At 42.3% G+C, this 17,345-nt stretch overlaps 1 protein-coding gene across 3 annotated transcripts in view; it reads right to left on the reverse strand.

The window, feature by feature from the left end:
* The window catches only part of TPP2 (tripeptidyl peptidase 2), a 46,812-nt gene extending 42,527 nt beyond the window's left edge, over nucleotides 1-4,285 (reverse strand). Inside the window, exon 1 of one of the 3 annotated variants that reach the window (XM_063304701.1) lies at nucleotides 3,991-4,276. In XM_063304701.1, the coding sequence (XP_063160771.1) occupies nucleotides 3,991-4,155 (165 nt within the window). In that variant the 5' untranslated portion in view covers nucleotides 4,156-4,276. Of the gene's footprint in view, nucleotides 1-3,990 lie in introns of all 3 variants that reach the window. The other 2 variants (XM_063304702.1, XM_063304703.1) reach the window with 2 other exon arrangements.
* Nucleotides 4,286-17,345: the final 13,060 nt, after the last annotated feature.

Raw genomic sequence — 17,345 nt, forward strand, 5'->3', positions numbered from 1 at the left:
TGGACTGGATTTGAAGTTTTAATTTTTAGGTTGGCAACAATGAAAGGGGTCTGGTGCCTTCATGTCAGTCCTGAATCCTGGCAAATACATGGACAAGTCCGTTTAGTTTTCTTGGCAACATTTTTCTAAGTGGTTTGCCACTGCCTTCTTCTTAGAGCTGAGACAGAGTGACTGGCACAAAGTCATCAGTCATCCAACTAGTTTTCATGACTAAGGTAGGACCAGAACTCAGGTTTTTTGACTCCTAGCCCAACATCTTAACCACTGGACCAAACTGGCTCTCAATGAACTTTTACTCCCCATCTTTCTTGGGAAATTGTTTTCCAACAAAATTTACATTGTGAATTCCTTTGCATAATGATCGTGTTTTTCAAGAGCATAACAAGTACATTATTCTTTAAAATATTTCATTCTGAGCTTTATTTGTATTTGCAAAATACAAATTTAGGACCTGTATGCTGGGTCGCACAGCAATGACGAGTATGAATCAAATTTGGAAAAGCAAGGATGTCAGCTTGACAACTAAGTGTAGACTAGTCCGCACTATTGTGTTCCCCATAACTACATATGGCTGTGAAAGTTGGACGATGAAAAAGTTGAATAGAAGGAAAATTGACTCTTTTGAACTATGGTGTTGGAGGAGGCTCTTGCGCATCCCTTAGACTGCAAAGTTAACAAATAAAGAAGTGCTGAAGCGCATAAAACCGGACATGCCACTAGAAGGAAAAAATAACAAAACAGACTTAGTTACTTTGGTCATGTCATGAGATCAACATTGTTGGAGACAGACATTATGCTTGGAACGGTCAGTGGCAAAAGATGATGAGGGCGCCAAAGAACGCGCTGGTTGGATGTAATCAAAGCAGACACAGGCCAAAATATAAGGCAACTGAAAGAAGCTGTACATGATTGGAAATCATGGAGAGAGCTGGCTTATGGAATCACTAAGGGTGGGATACAACTGAATGGATAATTTGATTCAATTCTGAATTATTAAATGTTATGAAATATATAACAAAACAGTTACATTAGGTTTAATTCTGTCTTTTAATCGAGTGATTTTTAAATTATATTCTAGGGCACACTATTGTTCTTCAAGCAAGTTAGAGAGATTTCACAAGGTTGTCCAAAGATCCTAGAAAATGCTTTTTGTGTGATTTGGATCCACACATAAATATTGGATCCAAACGTAACTAAATATCAAAATGTGATGGCTTTCCACCTTTATCAATTTTTCTAGACAGTGATGAAAATATAAATGCATATATTCCATTAATTAATGCATTAAAGATAAAATATCAACACATGAAGATGAGATGTTCACATCTCTCTCCTCAGACGTCACATTGAAACAGTTAAAAAAAAATCAGTGGAACAGAACATGGCTTTTTAAGTGGAAAGGCCCTGAAGTCTTCCACACACATACACACACACTCATTACAAACATAATACAGTAAATATCAAAATAAGCTGATGGCTTTCCACCTTTACCAAACCTTCTAGACAATGATGAAAAATATAAATGCATATAGTCCATTAATTAATGCCTTAAATATAAAAATGAACACAGGTTTTATTTTCATTTGTATGTATTTGTTAAATTTATATTCTGCCTTTTGTTCAAGAGCTCAGAGTGGTATATGCACCATTATGTCTTTCTCACAACCACGACACTGTGGAATAAAGCTGGAAGAACCCATGATCTGATTCAAGTTGCTTCCTGTTCTTAACAGAGGCAAAAGTTGTAGCCTGACAACACCAGAACTTTAACTTTGGTGTTGCAGCCTGACAACACCAAAACAGCAATAGCTATTGGTAGGTAAATGAGGAAGATCCACCATATGACCAGAAGCATTCCATGCAATCCATAAACCACGATGAATATGGTAATCAAATATGTTTATTCTCATCTTTTTCCTCATTAATGTTATCTTGAATTATATCCTGTACCTGAATTTTAACAAGAACAAAGGACAGATTAAAAGCCCTATTTTTAAAATAGACATTTCTACTCACAAAACTAAGATAAAAGTCTATAGCCACAATTTTGTATCCTGTTAGCCACATCTAAGCCACTCAGAAATCTCAAAGTTATGCTGCTGCCTGGCTAACTGTTTTTAATTTGATTTGACAAGAGCAAGGAGCATTTAACAGGTAACATGCTTACTCCTTCCTCTCCCTGCTTATTATGAATTGAAGTATTCCCATATAATTTAATTCTAATTAAGAAATCACTATTAAATATGTTCAAACACTGTAAACATAATTATAGTTAAAGAATGTTGCACAATCTTTGGCATGGCAGAACTAGTTTGGGCTTTTTTCCCCTCCCACCTGTGAGGAATTAATTACAGCAATTATGTAACACATTTTAATAATATACCTGACTCTTTGTTTTTTTCCTGACATCCCCGTTTTCACAATCCTGCTTGCAATTTCAGCCAAAGTTTTAAGAGGACCACATTTATTTCTTAATTATATATTGTACAGATGAAGCAACTTCATTCAATAACACAGTATTATATGTATAACAGATAGCTTTAAAAAGTTCAAGCTATCCTATATCATAACTTATAGTAACAATCTTGCTAACATACAAAGACGTCTGTGACACTTTTAATGATACTTCACATTTCACCTATAACCCTGTTCCTCTTTACTTCAGTACAATGTAGATTACACCCACTGCAGTAGCACAAATGTCTATGGGATAAGAGAATGTGAAGGAAGCTCAAACTACAAGACATTAAGGCTGGGCAAAGCATCTGAAAGTGTTTCCTCACAACATGTATTAATGTGAACAATGCCCCTCTTTGAAACATTGAAGCAGCCACAGTTTTTGCAAGGTTTGCACAGCTATTCATGCACAGAGAAAACTTCCACTGGGACAGTGAAGTGGATGTGCAGGAATACATACAAGCTTTACAAAGATCCAACTACTTAAACACTTAACAGACATATGCTATTAGGGCTTCCCTTTCAAATGCCCTGTACAGTTCTACAAGCCATACCTTTTAAGGTATCACTGAATTCTTACAATGTATACTAAATGGAAAAAAAATCATATCATTTAGGTTTGTGGAGAAAAAAAGTCTTGTCTTTCATGTCACCATTAGCACTTGGGTGAAAGGCCACTAAGGAATCCTAAAAGTGCACAGGGAAGTTTGAAAAAATCGCAGAAGAGAGCAGCAGATCACTTCCAGTGTTGTCAAAAACTACATGGATATATCCATTTAGTCACCTGACTTTAAGCTCCTCTTGAGGTTATTTTTACTTTACCTGCCTCAAAGCTAACGTACACAGAGAATATAAATTTCTTCATTTGGCACCCTGCCCATTACAGTATAGCTAGAAGCGGCTCTCCGCCAGGGAAAATAAGATGCTGGTTCATTCCCGCAAAGTTTTTTTTATACATTTCACATTTTAAAAAGTATTTTATAGACTGATATAATGAACCTTCTGCTGTTCCAATTTCCTGAGGGAGGATTTTAAAGAAGTCCTTAGATGCCACAAATCATAATAAAAGATCCCCATCATTCCAGACCTGTCTGACCCAAAATCGTAAGATGACAAGAAGCGAACAAGACGATATGATTTAGGTGGCGTCTTCTGTCCCAATAAGCAATTCCCTTCTGGATTAGCAAAAGCCTTCTCCCTGAGCAGCTTCCACAGGAGTCAGTCCCTTAATCCCTGTTCCCCAAAGGCGCCTGACTCATTTCACACCTAGAGGGACACGCCGCTTTCTCAACTCCTGCATCTTCTCCTCCATCCCTGTTACCCAGCTTCTCCCTGAACTGGACTACAGCGCCTAAATGGCCTGTGTCGGACAACCTGGCAGCTGAAGAGCAACAGCGGGAGGAAACGCTGGGAAAAACAAACCCCTCTTACATCGTACGCAACCCAAAGCATGGGGTGGCGGGAAGGAGACAGACAGGGAGCGGAAAAAATACAATTTAAGGCTTGGGAGGTCTCCAGAGGCCGGGGTCTCACCTGCATGCCCGGCGCTCCGGGGTCCACACCCGTGTCCAAAACGGCCAAGAGAACTCCCCGTCCATCATATTCCGGGTACCGGGAGAGGAAGGAGGTAGCTCCGGTCTCCTTCTTGGGCAGAAGCCCTTGGAACGGGAACTGCTCTTCTCCAGCCGCGGCCGCCATGTTGAAAACGGGAGAGAGGAAAGGAAAGGTTAAAGGGGAGACCAGCCACGCACGCGACCCGAAGAGGAAGAAGGGACCGCGCAACCCAAGGTGACGTAACGGCTGTTATTAAGAGACGCTCGGGAAGGAAGGAAAAAGGCGCCGGCTTCTTTTCCCTCCGGACGCATGCGCCGCCGTTTCAGCCAATAGCAACAGAGCACATCAATAAGCCCAGCCCGCGAGGCAGTTTTGATCGTGCCCGGCTGATGGCAAAACCGGACAACCATTAAAGGTACAGCGCGAGAGAGAAGCTGCAACCCGATTCGCTCTGGCGTGTACCAATGAGAAAGGAAAGGCTTTCTTAAAGGGGAGAGCAGTTTCATAGTCCCTGGGCCCGCCGTCGCTCTTCCCTCTTTCCTGCTTTCGTGGCGTCCCTTCGCCTTAGACCCACCGCGCTTGGCTTCGCCTTACTTGAAATAACGCCAGATCTTAGCGCCGTTTGTTCTCTAGGGGGACGAGAAAGATGGTCGCTTCCTTCGTTTAAAGAAGGAACTCGGAGGCCCGGCGTGTCCACTGGAAAAGGACGAAGACCGGAGAGAGCCTGGTCCAAGACGTGGACATTCATTGGGCGCCTCTGGGCTAGTGGCGTGCTCCTTTTTAACCCAGCCCAGGGCTTGTGGAGGAAAAATGGAGAAGTAGTCCTTTGAGTCCCGGTAGAAAAAGTCGAATATGAAATTAACAGTTCATTTGTAAATTGGATAGGTTGTAATTTCGGCAACCTCAGGGCTTTAGTAAGCGAAATTAGCAAGTCGCTGAAAAAATTGTATCAAGATGTGCTGGGATTGCAGTTCCCATACTGGTTGGAAATTCGGGGACTTGCAGTCCCAACATCTGGAGACCCCATTATATTTGAGAGAGTTGGTCACGTAGGCTGGTGAAATGTGAGGTCCTGCGAGGACCCCTTTAAAATGGCACAAATGATATAAAGTTTGCTTGCTGTTTTACAGGCCCCAGTCAAGCAGGTAGCAGCTGTGTGTAGCCACTTGGACACTCAGTGGACTGAAACACCTCAGGATGAAACGGTGGGCTGGATCCTTGTCAAAATACATGGGATAAATATCCAAAGCCTGAGGTGAAAAGGTCCATATCAAGTATGTACACTGTGTGCACAATTATTAGGCAAGTGAGTATTTTGACCATATCATTTTTATGCATATTTTCCACCTCCAAGCTGTATAAACCTGAATGCTTATTGGATATAAGCATATCAGGTGATGTGTATTTGTGTAATGAGGGAGGGTGTGGCCTAAGGAGATCAACACCCTATATCAAGGTGTGCATAATTATTAGGCAGCTTCTTTTCCTCAGGCAAAATGGGCCAAAAAAGAGATTTAACTGACTCTGAAAAGTCAAAAATTGTAAGAAGTCTTTCAGAGGGATGCAGCACTTTTGAAATTGCTAAGATATTGGGGCGTGACCACAGAACCATCAAACATTTGTTGCAAATAGTCAACAGGGTTGCAAGAACCGTGTTGAGAAAAAAAGACGCAAATTAACTGCCAAAGATTTGAGAAGAATTAAATGTGAAGCTACCAGGAACCCATTATCCTCCAGTGCTGTTATATTCCAGAACTGCAACCTACCTGGAGTGCCCAGAAGTACAAGGTGTTCAGTGCTCAGAGACATGGCCAAGGTAAGGAAGGCTGAAACTCGACCACCACTGAACAAGACACATAAGTTGAAACGGCAAGATTGGGCCAAGAAATATCTGAAGACAGATTTTTCAAAGGTTTTATGGACTGCTGAGATGAGAAAGACACTTGACGGACCAGATGGATGGGCCCGTGGCTGGATTAGTAACGGGCACAGAGCTCCACTTCAACACAGATGCCAGCAGGGTGGACGTGGGGTACTGGTATGGGCTGGTATTATTAAAGATGAACTAGTTGGACCTTTTTGGGTTGAAGATGGACTCAAAATCAACTCCCACACCTACTGCCAGTTTTTAGAAGACACTTTCTTCAAGCAGTGGTACAGGAAAAAGTCTGCATCTTTCAAGAACACCATGATGTTTCTGCGGGACAATGCTCCTTCGCATGCATCGAAGTACTCCACTGCGTGGCTAGCCAGTAAAGGCCTCAAAGATGAAAGAATGATGACATGGCCCCCTTCCTCACCTGACCTAAACCCTATTGAGAACTTGTGGGCCCTTCTCAAACGGGAGATGTACGGTGAAGGAAAACAGTACACCTCTCTGAACAGTGTCTGGGAGGCTGTGGTTGCTGCTGCACAAAAAGTTGATCTCAACAGATCAAGAAACTGACAGACTCCATGAATGGAAGGCTTATGGCTGTTATTGCAAAGAAGGGTGGCTATATTGGTCACTGATTTTTTGTTTGAAATGTCAGAAATGTTTATTTGTAAATTTTGAGAAAATAAATGAGAGATGGGAGAATTTTCGTTTTTTATTTAGTTGCATAATAATTCTACACACTAATAGTTGCCCAATAATTGTGCACACATAGATATGCCCCTAAGAAAGCCCAAACCTTACTTTTACTTAAATATTCAGGTTTGAGGTTTATTAACATTTTGGATTGACCAAGAGCACTGTAGTTGTTCAATAATGAAATTCATCCTCAAAAATACAACTCACCTAATAATTGTGCACTCAGTGTAGATGCGCAGCTAGCAAGGGCCAGGTCCTGTCCTGCTCATAGTCTTGTCTTAAGAAAGCACCAACACCCTTAACAGTTTTAGTGTAGTTAGTTTTCAGTAAACTGGCAGCGTTAAAACATCCAGTGAGTAATCGGTTGAAGAAGAACCAGTGATCATTCAGCCAGATAACACAGGTGAGCTGTGGTAGGACCGTAGAAACAGAACTGCTTGCCACCTATAGCTCACCACTCAAACACATTATTAATAAACTACAGCCATATTGGACAATGACACTGTACCTTCTATGGCACTGGGATGGATGTGAGGGTAAATCCATACTTGAATGCAGACAGCCACCCAATCTGAAGCAGATTCTCAAAAGCAACAATAAACAGCAGGACAATGATGTCAGCATGAGAACCAGATCTGCAACAAACTCAAATGCCTAGTGTGCCCCTACATCTACACCATTCTTAAGCTTGCCTAGATTTCTCTGTTTTACTTTCTCTTGTCTGTTTCACTTTCCACAACTTTAGAGGATTTTTAAGAGAATCTATCCTGTTTATCAGTTTATGAATTCATTTTACCAACTATACAAAATAAAATTTGCATATATTTTAGAATGCATTTCTCTCAATAGATAATATTTTACCAACCAGTTTCCTCTAACATTTTTGTGTATGTGTTTTGTTTTGTTCATCCCTCAGTTGGACAGCTTGTTCTCTCTTGGAATTAATCTCTTTTGGAACCATTACTTGTTCATTTCTTTTTAAAATTCTTCATCTCTGTAATTCTTGTATTAAGAATTCTGCTCATTCCATAAAATTTGATCTCTTCACATTGGGAAGGCAGATTACTCACATTTGATTAATATTCTTTATATACTAGTGTACCATGAGATACTTCAGCAAAGGATCGTTACCTTGTCATGCCGACGGCATCCCAGCTGAACTGTTCAAAATCTTGCAAGATGATGCTGTCAAGGTAATGCATGCTATATGCCAGCAAATTTGGAAAACACAAGAATGGCCATCAGATTGGAAAAAATCAACTTATATCCCCATACCAAAAAAGGGGAACACTAAAGAATGTTCAAACTATCGAACAGTGGCACTCATTTCACATGCCAGTAAGGTAATGCTCAAGATCCTGCAAGGTAGACTTCAGCAGTTCATGGAGCAAGAATTGCCAGACGTACAAGCTGGGTTTAGAAAAGGCAGAGGAACTAGAGACCAAATTGCCAATATCCGCTGGATAATGGAAAAAGCCAGGGAGTTTCAGAAAAACATCTATTTCTGTTTTATTGACTATTCTAAAGCCTTTGACTGTGTGGACCATAACAAATTGTGGCAAGTTCTTAGTGGTATGGGGATACCAAGTCATCTTGTCTGCCTCCTGAAGAATCTGTATAACGACCAAGTAGCAACAGTAAGAACAGACCACGGAACAACAGACTGGTTTAAGATTGGGAAAGGAGTACGGCAGGGCTGTATACTCTCACCCTACCTATTCAACTTGTATGCAGAACACATCATGCGACAAGCTGGCCTTGAGGAATCCAAGGCTGGAGTTAAAATCTCTGGAAGAAACATTAACAATCTCAGATATGCAGATGATACCACTTTGATGGCTGAAAGTGAAGAGGAACTGAGGAGCCTTATGATGAAGGTGAAAGAAGAAAGTGCAAAAGCTGGTTTGCAGCTAAACCTCAAAAAAACCAAGATTATGGCAACCAGCTTGATTGATAACTGGCAAATAGAGGGAGAAAATGTAGAAGCAGTGAAAGACTTTGTATTCCTAGGTGCAAAGATTACTGCAGATGCTGACTGCAGTCAGGAAATCAGAAGACGCTTAATCCTTGGAAGAAGAGCAATGACCAATCTTGATAAAATAGTTAAGAGCAGAGACATCACACTGACAACAAAGGCCCGCATAGTTAAAGCAATGGTGTTCCCTGTAGTAACATATGGCTGCGAGAGCTGGACCATAAGGAAGGCTGAGCGAAGGAAGATCGATGCTTTTGAACTGTGGTGTTGGAGGAAAATTCTGAGAGTGCCTTGGACTGCAAGAAGATCCAACCAGTCCATCCTCCAGGAAATAAAGCCAGACTGCTCACTTGAGGGAATGATATTAAAGGCAAAACTGAAATACTTTGGCCACATAATGAGAAGACAGGACACCCTGGAGAAGATGCTGATGCTAGGGAGAGTGGAAGGCAAAAGGAAGAGGGGCCGACCAAGGGCAAGATGGATGGATGATATTCTAGAGGTGACGGACTCGTCCCTGGGGGAGCTGGGGGTGTTGACGACCGACAGGAAGCTCTGGTGTGGGCTGGTCCATGAAGTCACGAAGAGTCGGAAGCGACTAAACGAATAAACAACAAAGCAACAGTAAGAACAGACCACGGAACAACGGACTGGTTTAAGATTGGGAAAGGAGTACGGCAGGGCTGTATACTCTCACCCTACCTATTCAACTTGTATGCAGAACACATCATGCGACAAGCTGGCCTTGAGGAATCCAAGGCTGGAGTTAAAATCTCTGGAAGAAACATTAACAATCTCAGATATGCAGATGATACCACTTTGATGGCTGAAAGCGAAGAGGAACTGAGGAGCCTTATGATCAAGGTGAAAGAAGAAAGTGCAAAAGCTGGTTTGCAGCTAAACCTCAAAAAAACAAGATTATGGCAACCAGCTTGATTGATAACTGGCAAATAGAGGGAGAAAATGTAGAAGCAGTGAAAGACTTTGTATTCCTAGGTGCAAAGATTACTGCAGATGCTGACTGCAGTCAGGAAATCAGAAGTTGCTTAATCCTTGGGAGAAGAGCAATGACCAATCTCGATAAAATAGTTAAGAGCAGAGACATCACGCTGACAACAAAGGCCCGCATAGTTAAAGCAATGGTGTTCCCTGTAGTAACTTATGGCTGCGAGAGCTGGACCATAAGGAAGGCTGTGCGAAGGAAGATCGATGCTTTTGAACTGTGGTGTTGGAACAGAATTCTGAGAGTGCCTTGGACTGCAAGAAGATCAAATCAGTCCATCCTCCAGGAAATAAAGCCAGTCTGCTCACTTGAGGGAATGATATTAAAGGCAAAACTGAAATCCTTTGGCCACATAATGAAAAGACAGGACACCCTTGAGAAGATGCTGATGCTAGGGAGAGTGGAAGGCAAAAGGAAGAGGGGCCGACCAAGGGCAAGATGGATGGATGATATTCTAGAGGTGACGGACTCGTCCCTGGGGGAGCTGGGGGTGTTGACGACCGACAGGAAGCTCTGGCGTGGGCTGGTCCATGAAGTCACGAAGAGTCGGAAGCAACTAAACGAATAAACAACAAAACCATGAGATAAAGTCTCAAGGTGATAATTTACAGTACATCTTGAAAGCATAAACATCTTCCTACTCTTTTTTTCTTATTTTGCAATCATTAGTTGAAATTTATTTATTTTCCACATTTCTACCCGACTGCAATCCAGCTGACATAGAATATAAAACCAAATACAGTATCCATGGTAATACAATGATAAAACAGTAAAATAACACCAAACAAAAACTACAAGTGATAAAAATATGAAATAAAGATGGCTTAATAAAATCAGAGTAAGCTCTCTACAAAAACTGTCTTTAAAAGCTTCCAGAATGTTAGCAAGAGGGGGCTAGCCTGATCATAACTGGGGGACAATTGTGTTGTTTAGAATTTTTTTTTTTATTGATAAAGGTGTAGCCAAAGTATTCATGGCATTTAAAAAACTTGTATCTTCCTCATCAATTCCTACAGAAAACATGTAAGAGGCTGATAATACATTTGCTATTTGACACCAACTTAATTTGATATACAGTATAGTAAGAATCAGATCAATATTTAAAGAACTGTGATTGTTCAGAAAATAAATTCATATAGAAAACCAACATATAGGAATTCTTAACTCAAATTTGATAGTGTTTATCCAAAGCAAGTAAGACACAATTTACCATGAAGACCATTTTTAACAATTAAAGTCAATTGTTCCCTGGAGCCAAATTTTCATTTGCAAGGTAAGATGCTGAAACACCAATCTTTGCATAGAATATGTCCAAAGGCCATTGGTAACATTATAAACATGCATGCAAACATTTAATAAATCCTGAGGATGGACAAAGATATGCCCTACAAGCTTTCACCACATGCAATATTATTAATGTAATCTATTCACATGTGTAAAACCAGAGCACAGAAGCATCTAGATGATACAAAGTCAGAGAGTAAGAGCTCCTTTAATCAAACACTTTTGGAAAAGAGATGTCTGATTTCTGAGCTTCAGTTGTGGGCCACAGGACAAAGTAGGAACAGCAACAAAACGCTCTTATTAAGAAAAATAAAATAGATCTCGTCATTAAATATTATAATCTCCAGAGGACTAAAAAGAATGCCTACCATCAATCTGATTCATAGATATTTTCTTACCCTGCCTCTCCTCCCTCTCCTTCCTCCATAGTATTCACTGCAATTATCTTCATTCCACTGTATAATTTTGTTCATCCAGATATATTCAGGTTTTTTTTTTCCATTTAAAAATAGAACACTACTTTTTGAGTGATAACCCTTAATGTTAGAATTTAAAACAGCTGCTCTTTATTTAAGCGAATTTGCCAGTGAATTCTAACTTACATGTTTTAGCCAGGATATATATGGATAGTAAGAAATGCATATCATTTGAAGTTACTTTTTTAAAAACTTTAGTCTTACTAACTTTGAAAAAGAGTAAAAAGTAAAAAGAGTTTTTAAAAATAATTAAAACCTTTTCAGAAAAGTGAGAATGTAAACATGTAGCCCTTTTTCTGACTTCACCTCCTGGGCTTGTTCAGTCAAAATTTCTAAGAGCAGTTTTTCAGTTCCTTTGCAGCACTTCAAATGCCAACATAAAATTGGAATGGGTGGTGAGGGACTTTCAGATCAATTCTATGCCCATTTATGAGTTCTGGACAATAGCTGTTCCATTACTTATAATCAACTGTGGAGTCCTTGGTGCTCTCTGAGCCTTGTTGTTTTCTTGCAGACATTTTATTGCCAGACTAGGCAACATCTTCAGTGCGAAGAGGGAGTGGGCCTTGCTCTCAGTTTATATATTGTGGCTTGCCCTGCTTGTGTCGGTAGGGGTGTTGTTCTCTCCTTGGGAGTTCTTTGGGCTGTTGTTTGCTGCTTGGTTGATTGCCTGAGTTAATAGTTCCTTGATTAGGGTGTATTGTGCTGCTTGATGTTTCATCTGGTGTTAATCTTAGTGTTGATTTTTGCATATCTGGGTGTTGATTGCTGGCAAGGGAGTGTACTGGTCTTTTGGCTTTTCTATTGTCTCTTTTGAATGGTATGTAAATGTTGTTTACCTCTATGTGTCTGTTGATGGGCAGTCAACCAAGCAGCAAACAACAGCCCAATCAAAGAACTTCCAAGGAGAGAACAACACAAGCAGGGCAAGCCACAGTATATACATTGAGAGCAAGGCCCACTCCCTCTTTGCACTGAAGATGTTGCCTAGTCTGGCAATGAAACGTCTGCAAGAAAACAACAAGGCTCAGAGAGCACCAAGGACTCAGTTCAACCCTGAGCTACAAATATTTGCTTTGATTGGTACTTATAATCAAGTTCTATGAAGCAGCATATCATGGGACCTGACAGCCAGTAAGTATTAATTAGACAAAGCTAATAGTGACTAAAGGCGAGTCCATTAGATGTTTGTTCAAACCATTGGCTTTATCATTTAAATTTGTTCCTTCCTAAAAGAAGAGATCTTTCATTTCTATAACCGTGTGTGTGTGTGTGTAAATAAATTCTACAACATTGTAGAGACAAAATAAGCATTATAAGACATTTTTTGCAAAACATGCTTATGTTGCATAAGAGTCTGGTCTTGTGGTTAAGGCAATGGGCTCGAAACCAGGAGGCTGTGAGTTCTAGTCCAGACTGTTAGAAGTAAAAGGAAGGAATATAAAGTTGGTTTATTTGATCAAGGTTAAAATAAGATATGTTGTTATTTCTGGTAGCCCTTAATGGACTTTCTGTTGACACTAGGACTGAAAAGATTATGCTTTAAAGATTTGTCTATAGATAAGAAATGGGATATGGGATGAAGAGATCATTGGTTGTAAACTAAGAAGAGTTACAAAAATGTTTAAACTTGTTGTGAAGAAGGTTTGAAGTCACTTAATATATTTCTTTTCTCTCTTTCCACTATATTTTTGCTGTTTTCTTTTTTCCCATGTTTATGTTCTTTTTTCTTATCCCTTGAACTTTTCACTCTTCCTTTCTATTCTTTTTTCTTTTAGTTTGTATTAGATTTTACTATTGTAATTAAAATCCTTAATTGTGTTTGTGTGTGTATGATTTTATCTGGGAAACCCCTGTTCCCCAAGGGATATGTTTCAACTGTAGCCCAAATAAGGAACATAAAAAAAAAAATCTGAGAAAAATTAACATACAGAAAGCAGTGGGCCCAGATAATATTCCAAGGTGGGCACTCAGGGACTGTGCTGATCAGTTGGCCAGTGTTCTCACAGACATTTTTAACGTTTCATTGCATCAGGCTATGGTCCTGGTATGTTTTAAGACTGCAACCATTATACCTGTGCCTAAAAAATCTACGATCACATGTCTTAATGATTATCGCCTGATAGCACTTACTCCTATTATGATGAAATGTGTTGAGAGGCTGATAAAGGACCATATAGTCTCCAGACTTCCTCCATCGTTTGATCCACTTCAGTTTGTTTACTGGCGGAACCACTCTATAGAGGATGCAATCTCCTGTGTTCTCCATTTGAGCTTGGCACATCTAGAGGAGAAGAACAGCTATATGTGATTGCTGTTTGTTGATTTCAGCTCAGCATTTAATATATTTGTTCCTCAGTATCTGGGGGACAAACTGGGTTCGTTGGGTCTTAGTACTCCTTTGTGTAATTGGCTACTTGACTTCCTCACTGATAGACCTCAGTCGGTGCGAGTTGGAAACAATATCTCCAGCCCTATTTCCTTGAGCTATTCCCTTGAGTTCTCAGGGCTGTGTCCTGACCCCATTGCTGCTTACCCTGATGACCCATGACTGTTGTGCCAACTCCATTCTGAAGTATGTGGATGATACAGCGGTGGTGGGTCTTATCGGGGATAAAAATGATTGGGCTTATAGGGAGGAGGTGAAGGGTTTGGTGGAGTGGTGTCATATAAATAGCCTGGTTCCAAATATTTAAAAAACCAAGGAGATTATTATTGAGTTTAGAAAGAACGGCCCAGCCATGTACCACTCTTTATTAATGATGTAGCTGTGGAGTCAGTCAGTAGCATCAGGTATCTGGGGATGCAGATAACAAATACTCTGACTTGTCTCAGTACCGCATCCTTGGTAAAACAAGCACAGCAGAGTTTATATTTTTTGTGCTGGATGAGGAAAGTACATCTTCCACCTCCCATCCTTCTTACTTTCTAGAAAGCACTATAGAGAGTGTATTGACCAACTGTATTTCTATCTGTTTTAGAGGTTGTAGTGCCTCAGGTAAGAAGTCTGTGCAGAGGGCGGTGAGGGCAGCAGAGAGGATAATTGGGATTTCACTTCCTCTCATTCAGGATATATGTAAGGAATGCCTAAGACCAAATAAAAGACTCAGACTCTAAATCAAGTTTAAGCTCTGGCTTTTATTTAGAATAGAATGCACACCAGTAAAAAGCTGAGAGTGAGGGAAGCACACCAAAAGTTGAATTAAATAGTCTCGCGCCAAACAGCACTCCACCCCCACACTCCCCGGGTGTGCCCCACGAGTTCCACGGAGTGACAGGCCATCAAGACTTGATAGGTGAGAGGTCGTCCAGCCCCATTCGCCCCGGGCATCGCCCTGTTTATCTTCCTGCAAGGTAATGGTCCATTACTGGGTGATTAGACCTCGATATTCCTCGAAAGCCCGGACGCGCCTTTCTGAACCTCACCCTGATCCTTTATCAGGGGCATCAATGGCCAATTACCGGGTGATGGGACCTTGTTTGTTCAGTAGATCTCCCAACCCCATTACCTTCTTTGTCCGGTTTATCACCCACACCTCTCCAGCCATTGACACGCATCTGCGCTTTGTCATGCGAGCCGTTACGATGTCGCAAACATCGCAACGGCGATCATGACATACCGCCCCCCTGAAGAAAATCAAGCCGAGGGCTTGGAGGGATATGCAACGTGGAAGTTGTGGACTAGCTCGGGGGCCTGAATGTCGCGGGCAGCGACCCACTCAGGGTGGGGAAAGTGTTTCCAGCGCACTAAGTATTGGAGAGAGCCACGAAGCTTGTGGGAGTTGAGAACTTCCTTGACTTCGAAGTGCTGCTGTCCATCGATCATGATGGGTGGAGGGGGGGGGGGAGTGCATGGATGCCACCGGGAGGGGTCACTGGCTGGCTTGAGTAAGCTGCAGTGGAACACAGGGTGCAGCCGCTTCAAATTATGAGGTAGATCCAAACACACTGTGACTGGGTTCACAATTTGTGTAACCTGAAAGGGGCCAATAAATTTGGGGGCCAGTTTCTTGGAAGGCTGAGGTGACTTGATAAATTTAGTGGAGAGATAAACCAGGTCCCCTACTTGAAAAGGTGGCTGTTGGCGCCTGTGCTTGTCAGCCTGAAGTTTGTATGAGGTCTGTGCCTCATTGAGGGTGTCCTTAATGACGGGCCAGGAGTCTGCGAGTTTAGAACCCCAATCACAGGCTGCCACTACTGGAGACGGGGGCTGTGGGAGCTCAGGAATGGGGACAAAGTCCTGACCTGATACCACCCGTTTGTCCCGTGCTTTGATGCACAGCGTTATTGTATGCAACCTCCGTGAAAGGAAGCAAATCCACTCAGTCCTGGTGGTAGTTGATGTAGGAGCGGAGGAATTGTTCAAGGGTAGCATTGAGGATCTCAGTAGATCCGTCAGTCTGGGGATGCCAGGAGGTTGACAATGCTTGCTCGGTGCCAATTAATTTCAAAAAAGCCCGCCAAAACCGTGAGGTAAATTGTGTGCCCCTATCGGTCACCAAGAGAGAGGGGCAGCCGTGAAGGCGGTACACATGCACCAAAAAGAGCTTTGCCAGCTGTTGCGCTGACGGGATAGAGGCACAGGGGACAAAATGAGCCTGTTTGGAAAAATAGTCTTTGACTACCCAAATGACTGTTTTCTTTTGACTGGGCGGTAAATCCATGATGAAATCCATAGAGATTTCATCCCAAGGGCGTGAAGGGTTAGCCACAGGCTGCAGCAGCCCCTGGGGTTTACCGGACAGTCGCTTAGACATTGCACAAACAGGGCAGGATGCCACATACGTTTTGACATCCTTCCTCAGCGAGGGCCACCAAAATTGGTGTCAGGTCAAGTGGAGGGATTTGAGAAACCCGAAATGACCAGCCTGTTTGCTGTCATGAGACCGGCTGAGGATAGTTGATCGTTGCGAGTCAGGGACGTATAAATGTCCCTCCACCCAGGCGAGGTCTTGTTCCATGGAAACCTTGTCAGGGTTAGCAAGGAGCCAGGGATCAGACTTTAATGCGAGGGCAAAATCTGCACGCAACCAACCCGGCATCTGTGGTTGCCTGCGGCCCAGAGTGGGCTGAGCCGGAGTCGTTCGCAAGGGGTGGGGAGGCTGTTCCTGAGCGCGGCTCTGGGTGACAGTGGCCAAACCCAATTGAGACTCAGAGAGCACAGTCCCCATGACATTGGAGACAGGCTCCATGTCCTGGGGCAGTCGGGAAAGTGCATCTGCCAAAAAATTCTTCCCCGGAATAAACTTCAGCTGAAAGTTAAAATGGCTGAAAAATTGAGCCCAGCGAATCTGCTTAGGGCTGAGGCGCCTGGGCACGTGGAGTGCCTCAAGGTTGCGGTGGTCTGTCCAGACCTCAAAAGGGCAAGTCGCCCCTTCTAAAAGGTGACACCAAGCCTCCAGTGCCGCTTTTCCTGCAAATGCCTCTTTTTCCCAGACATGCCAGCGCCTTTCCGTCTCGGAAAATTTCCGGGACAGATAGGCACAGGGCTTCAAGAGTCTGGCAGAATCCTTTTGTAATAGGATAGCCCCAATTGAAAAATCAGAGGCATCAGCCTGAACGACAAAAGGCCGTTCAGGGTCGGGATGGGATAAAATTGGCTCCGCTGTAAAGAGAGCTTTCAACCAGTCGAAAGCAGCCTGACAGGCGGGAGTCCAATTGAGCACGGCCCCTGGGTTTTTCACCTTGCACATTTCCCCGACGCCTTTGGTCTGCAACAAATCAGTCAAGGGCAGGGCAATCTCCGTGAACCCTTTTGCGAAGGATCTGTAGAAATTTGTGAATCCCAGGAAACTTTGGAGCTGGCACCAGGTGCGCGGGCGCTCCCAGCTCAAAACAGCCTGAACCTTTGCAGGATCCATTTCGATGCCCTTATCTGAAATCCTGTAACCTAAGTAATCCAGGCGTGACTTATGGAATTCGCACTTGGAAAGCTTAGCATAAAGTTTAGCGTGCCGAAGCTTGGCGAGAACCTGTCTTACCAATCTTTCGTATTCTCTCTCAGTTTTGGAGTATATCAGGACA

The sequence above is a fragment of the Candoia aspera genome, chromosome 5 (assembly GCF_035149785.1).
Source record: "Candoia aspera isolate rCanAsp1 chromosome 5, rCanAsp1.hap2, whole genome shotgun sequence".
NCBI lineage: Eukaryota > Metazoa > Chordata > Lepidosauria > Squamata > Boidae > Candoia > Candoia aspera.